This window comes from Echinops telfairi, unplaced genomic scaffold (genome assembly GCF_000313985.2).
Source record: "Echinops telfairi isolate 266 unplaced genomic scaffold, ASM31398v2 ScPeMD7_6080;HRSCAF=6971, whole genome shotgun sequence".
NCBI classification, from domain to species: domain Eukaryota; kingdom Metazoa; phylum Chordata; class Mammalia; order Afrosoricida; family Tenrecidae; genus Echinops; species Echinops telfairi.
In genome coordinates, this window is record NW_022109980.1 from 10,267,436 (window position 1) to 10,274,144 (window position 6,709).

Sequence of the window (6,709 nt, forward strand, 5' to 3'; positions counted from 1 at the left end):
CCCCCCCCCCATCATTTTATTGGGGGCTTGTACAGCTCTTATCACAACCCATCCATCCATCCATTGTATCAAGCACATTTGGACATTTGTTGCCATCATCATTCTCAAAACATTTTCTTTCTACTTGAGCCCTTAGTAATAGCTCCTCGGTTTTCCCTCCCTCACAAACCCTTGATAATTTATAAATTAGTATTAATTTTTCATGTCTTACACCAACCAATGTCTCCCTTCACCCATTTTTCTGTTGTCCATCCTCCAGGGAGGGGGTTACACATAGATCATTGTGATCGGCTCCCACCCACCAACTTTTGACTGCGAATCAAGTGAGGGTTTACATTACCGATCATACGTTTTACATTCAAAAGCCCATCAAAGCTCCCAATGGCTTGCCTTGTTTTCCATCTTTTGTTCCCCCCATTTCCTTCTTGTTGGAAACTAGCAGCTCCTTCCCCAAGGGTGAACAGCTACGACCTGCGAGCTGAGCCGGTGACTTCTCCTTCCCAGCCTGGTAACCATCAAAGTCAGTTTCTTTTTAGCGTGAAAAACCTATTCTTGACTCTTTATAGTGGTTTCATACCCTTTGGATCCTTTTGTGCTTGGCTTATTTGACTTGGATTGATGTCCTCCGTAGCCAGCCATGCCGTGAAGTGTTGTGCCATTGCAGCATGAGGCCTGAGTGGTATACCATTATGCACGGACCAGAGTCTGTTCGCTCTTCCGCCGATGGGCATTTGGGGTATTTTCCTTCTTGCTCTTTGGCATAGTGCTGTGAAGAACAAGGGGGTGCACACACCTATTTGTGTGTGGCTCTTACTTCTTTAGGGTCTATGCCAAGTAGAGGGCTTGCTGGGACATATGGTATTTCTATTTCCCATTCTTTGAGAAAGAACCACCTTGCTTTCCACGGTGGTAACCCCATCTTACCACCCACCCCCCAGCAGTGTATGAGGGTTCCAGTGTCCCTGCACCTGCTCTAGGCGTTTGTTGTTTGCTGGGTGGTTGTTGCTGTTGTGGGTTTTAACTTTGCTATCAATGCTGGGGTGAGGTGATAACTCATCATTGTTTTGATTCGCACCTCTCACATTGGCTGACTAACGATCATGAGCATTTCTTTATGTTTGTTGGCCACTTCTTTCGGGAGCTGTCTGGTCATGTCCTCTGACCGTTTTAAAATGAAATTATTTGTCTTTTTCTTGTTGAGATGTTGAAGCCTTCTATGGATTTTAAAGAGTAGACCCTTGACTGGTATGTCACTAATTAAAATTTTAAAAATTAAAAATCCCTAGTTCATGGGCAGAACCCAGAACTGAACTCTTGCTACCTGAAATCAAGTGAAGAAAAGGACTCTCAGAGAGGTTGTGTCACTCACCACAGGTCACCCAGCTCAGAGTTAAACTTAGTCTACCATCAGAAATGTAATTATGTCTGAGAGGCAAGCACTGTGAATATATAGGACACCACTCACCCTTCGGGTATTAACCTTCGGATATAAGCAAAAAGACACAAAAGGATGTCAACTCATCCTTGATTGGGATCACTTTGGGGATGTCCCTGAGGTTGGACGTAGACTCATCAAAGGAGCACTCTGGATGCTTCCTACCCTTAGTTACCCAGAGAACATTCTAGGCCAGGGGTCCTCAATCTTTTTAAATGGGGCCAGTTCACTGTCCTTCAGACCCGTTGGAGGGCCAGACTATAGTTAAAAAAAAACTATGAACAAATTCCTATGCACACTGCACATATCTTATTTTGAAGTAAAAAACAAAATGGGGCAAAAACACCTGGCGGCCTGGATAAACATCCTCAGTGGGTCGCATGTGGCCCATGGGCCATAGTTTAAGGACCCCTCTTCTAGGCCTTTCCATCTCCCTGGGCTGAGTAGCCGCTTGAGCCCATGCCCCAGTACCATTTCCATGTACCCTTTGAATTGTCCCCTCCAGCTTTGTTGGAAAGCTGGTATGTAGGGGTCCTAAAACAAGACCCTGGAAGGCAAATGCTGCCCGTCCCAGCCCCTAGACTACAGATTAATGACAGGGAGGGACAGGGGAAAGAGCTGCAATTCGAGAGCAGCTGGACAGTGACTTGACTCTTCCCCAATAAAGCCTACTTCTGAGCCCACACTTGCCCTTCAGCTTGCTTTCCAGGTTCAGCCCTCCATGGAGTAACAGGTGATGTCCAGCCTCCTGGTCTGCGGAGTGGGCTGTGGGGTGGTGAAGGGAAGGCCACAAGAGGCCCCATCAACCCATATAAATAGCTCTGTCTGCCCTCCGGGGACCCAAGCCAGCCCAGTGCCACCCTTTCTCTGTTCCTTCTTTGCCAGACACTAAGACAGGGAAGTTATCCAGGCAGCTGCATCCTCGCTAGCTGCACAAGGGCAGGAAGTAAGTGGAAGGCGGAGGAAAGCGAGGAAAAGAATGGGAGAAAAAGAGGAAAGAGACAGTGGCAAGAGAAAACCTGGGAAGGAAGATGGCAAAGCATGGGAACGGAGTGGGCGCCCCATGGTCAGGCTTTCCCCGTTCTCCCCCGACACTCACAGCCCCCTTTCCCCAGCTCTTCAGTAGAGCACCTAAGAGACTTTGGGGCTGAGGCCACAGGCACACTCCACACATGAGGCCCTCGTAGTGGTAGTGTCTGCCTGGCATGACTTCGAACCTAGTTCCCAGTCAACTGCCTTACCCCTGGTTGCGGCCTTGGTTTTTTGGTCAAGACCTACCAAGAGTGCTAAACTGCTACATTACAATCCTCAGAAGTTGGAGCCAGTTGTTTGAGTGTTGGGAACAGAGTGGTAGGTGATATTGCCCCTGTCTGAGGGCTCATCACTGGACACTGCCTGACGCGCACACACCATTTAATAGGAAAGAGGATGTGAAATTTTCAGCTTTGTGTGGGTTTCAGGCTTTAGTTCCTCAAGCCCTTATCTCTGGTGTCTGCAGTCTATCCTACTCTATCTGTCTGGTCATCTGTGACCCCTGGTTCCTGTATGTATCTTCTGGCCTTGACTGTTTATCTTGATAGCAGACTCTGCCTCAACTTCTTGTGTCTAAAATCTCCTCACCTACCTTACCCTGGTTTCTAGCTGCTATCTTGGCATGCACATGAATATACAGTTAAGGAAGTTCATTTCCTGAAAGAAGATAAAACTATCATCAACACAAACAATCAGTCATGCCCCAAAGTCCAAACACAGGAAACCACCAAGGGTAGCCACTCATCGCACTGGTGGCTACAGTTAAACGTGGAGCTGATAAAGAAAAAAAATGGTGGTTTTCTTTTACTAAATTAGCCCCCAGTATTTGTGTCCCAGGAACCCTGGTGGAGCAGCAAGTCAAGCAGCGGACTACTAACCAAAAGGTTGGTGATTCAAATCCACCCACTGCTCTATGAGCAAAATATTGAGGCATGAAAATTTCTTACAGTGTTAGAAACCCATGGAGCAAATCTACTCTGTCCTCTAGGGTCACTGTGAATTGGAATGGCAGCAGTTTATTTGTGTCCCAAGTCTTTGGGCACCTTTTGTGAATAAGCCTTTTCTGTAGTTTTATACTGGGAGTACTGGTCGCATAGGGGTAACTTGTTGGACTGCTAACAGAAAGATCAGCGGTTCAAACCCACCAGCCGCTCCATGGAAAAACATCAAGGCTTTTTACAACTATAAAGAGTTACAGCCTCATAAACTCACAGAGGCAGTTCTACTCTGTCCCACAGTGTCACTCTGAGTGGGCATCGACTTTGTGGCAGTGGATTTTTGAATTTCAATAGTTCTACCATATCCTATAGGGTAAGAATCACTATAAGTTGGAATCAACTCGATGTCAGTGAGTTAGTGAGTTGAGTGGTTTTGCAGAAAGTGCAATCCCAGGTCTTGCTGATTCCTAGTGAGATGTCCCTGTTCTTCTTGGGACATAGATGTATCAGGCTGGAAGCCCCAGAATATTTAGATATGATTGGAGATGATGCTCTGCATCCACCAGAGCCACCGGGTTTGGGAGGGGTTTGCTCTTAGTTAGAAAAATGTAGAGGCCTCTGGGAAGTGCAAACAGATTAACACACTCAGCTGCTGACCAGAAAGTTGGAGCTTTGAGTTCAGTCAGAGGTGCCTTGGAAGAATGGCCTGGAAATCTCCTTCTGAAAAAGCAGCCACTGTGTCTTAAATCAAGCAGCCATCTAAGTAAGGTGATAGCTAAAGACAGAGGGACGAAACACCAGCACATGTGATCCAAGGATTATAATAGTAAAATCCAAAACCAGAAAAGGGAACGGTATTGGAGCTTAAATTCTGAGCAACCAGTTTGCAGAAGGCTATGAATGACAGTGAGGGATCAGGTATCAGACATCAAAGAACAAAAAATCATATCATTGCGTGCTCACCTTCCCAATACGATCGCTGAAGACAAATGAGTGCATAAGCAAATCTGGAGAAGAAAGCGGATGGTTCCCGGCTATCAAAAGATATAGCATCTGGGGTCTTAAATGCTTGAAGGTAAACAAACGGCCATCTAGCTCAGAAGGAACAAAGACCACATGGAAGAAGCACACCAGCCTGTGTGATCACGAAGTGTCAAAGGGGTCAGGTATCAGGCATCAAAAAACAAAAAATCATATAATTGTGAATGAGAGGGAGCGCAGATTGGGGACCCAAAGCCAATTTGTAGGCAACTGGACATCCCCTTACAGAAGGGTCATGGAGAGGACACAAGCCAGTCAGGGTGTAGGGTAGCAGCAATGAAACATACAACTCTCCTCTAGTTCTTAAATACTTCCTCCCCCCGACACACACACTATCATGATCACGATCCTCCCTTACAAATCCAGCTAGACCAGAGGATGCACACTGGTACAGATAGGAACTGGACACACAGGGAATGCAGGGCGGATGATCCCTTCAGGACCAGTGGTGAGAGTGTAATACCGGGAGGGAGGAGGGAGGGTGGGGTGGAAAGAGGGAACCGATTACAGGCATCTACATATAACCTCCTCCCTGGGGGGATGGACAATAGAAAAGTGGATGAAGGGAGATGTCCGACTATGTAAGAGATGACAAAATAATAATAACTTATAAATTATCAAGGGTTCATGAAGGAGGGGGGAGCGGGAAGGGAGGGGAAAATGAGGAGCTGATACCAAAGGCTCAAGTAGAAAAAAAATGTTTTGAGAATGATGAGGGCAACAAATGTACTAATGTGCTTGACACACAATGGATGGATGGATGGACTGTGATAAATGTTGTACGATCCCCCAGTAAAATGATTTCTAAAAAAAAAAAAAGAGCCCCAAGTTCATTTGCAGGGTCTTCACTCGGATTAAGCCTCCAATGAATCCCCTCTGACCATTGGCCAGGAATGTGAGTAGACTTCTTCTCAGACAGAGTGGGAAGTGGACTAATACAGATGTAGTTAGGTTGAAATTTAACACCTTATCATTTGTTCTCCTTTCCACCCTATTTTAAATTTGCTCTAGTTCTTTATTTTTCTTCCTGGCATTTTCTCAACTAAGGTTTTTCTATGTTTTATTTGGGGAGTGCTGTTGATTTGAAGGTTTTTCTTTATGTGAAATCCAAGGTAAGTAAATCTATAGAAGCAGTAGCTGGATTAATAATATCTTGGGGGCATGTCAGGGGAAGTTGAGGAGAAATGGGGAACTAATAATGAGTACAAGAAAGAAGAAAATGCTCTAAAATGGATCATGGCGATGATGGCGCAATTCTTGAGATATTTACATTTGAACTGCATGATATGTGAACTAAATGTCAATAGAACTGTTAACACTTTGAGAAAGAGAAAAAGCAGTCATTGAAACCCCCGTGGGTTCAGTTCTACTCTGACACGCATGGGCTCCCCATGAGTCAGAGTTGACTCCCCAGCAACTGATGCCTGGGATGTAAAGGTGACATTCTTGTGTACACTGAACTATGTCTTATGTTGTGCCAGAGAGTCAGTTCTGACCCATAGCGACCCTATGCACAACAGAAGGAAGCCCTGCACGGTCCTTCGGAGTCCTCACAATTGCTCCTATGCCTCAGCCCATTGTTCCAGCCGTGGTATCTTTAGCAGTAGTAATATCTTCACTGGGCCTCATTTAACCTTTCACGCCAAGCTTCCCAGCTTCTAAACAGCAAAAGGCAGGGGGTGAGAGAAATGCCAGCTGACTCTGAGGCCCTGGGCTGGATCCAGGTTTTCAGCCAGGGTTAAAGCGTAGCCTGAAACCAGGTAGCTGGAAGTCGAGAAGTCTAAGGATATCGTGACACTTCACCTCTTAGCAGCTCTGTACCCTCAAGGCATAGGTGGCTTTCTTTGCCCAAGGGCGGTGCTGGGGGGGTGGGGGTGGGGTTGTTGCTGCTCTGGCAACCATTTCCACCTACTGATTTCAACACCTCTGGTCTTTCAGCTCTCACTTCAGCGCTCCAGCAGCTTCAAGGATTTTGCCAAATCCAAACCCAGCTCCCCGGTGGTGAGCGAGAAAGAATTTAATCTGGATGATAAGGTGAGTTTCAGAGGCTCCCTGGTTGGGGAGGTTTAAGAGAAGGGGCTTTGGGAGGCCGGGGACGCAGGCAGGGGGTGGAGAAAGAGAAGATTTTAGAATTGTTGGCACAGGCCTCTCTGAACACATAAGCCCACCGGTCCTGTCCACCTTGATTCTGGGCCCCAAGAACTGACTTGGAGTCGTTTGCATTCCAAAACAGAGAGCCCTGCCCCCCACCCCCACCCCCCCC

At 46.6% G+C, this 6,709-nt stretch overlaps 1 protein-coding gene across 3 annotated transcripts in view; it reads left to right on the forward strand.

Annotated features, from left to right (window-relative positions):
• Positions 1-6,709, forward strand: part of SASH3 (SAM and SH3 domain containing 3) — an 18,152-nt gene that overhangs the window by 6,274 nt on the left and 5,169 nt on the right. For all 3 annotated transcript variants that reach the window (XM_045295873.1, XM_004713080.2, XM_045295874.1), the window contains exon 2: positions 6,385-6,480. In XM_045295873.1, the coding sequence (XP_045151808.1) occupies positions 6,385-6,480 (96 nt within the window). The remainder of the gene's footprint in view (positions 1-6,384; positions 6,481-6,709) is intronic.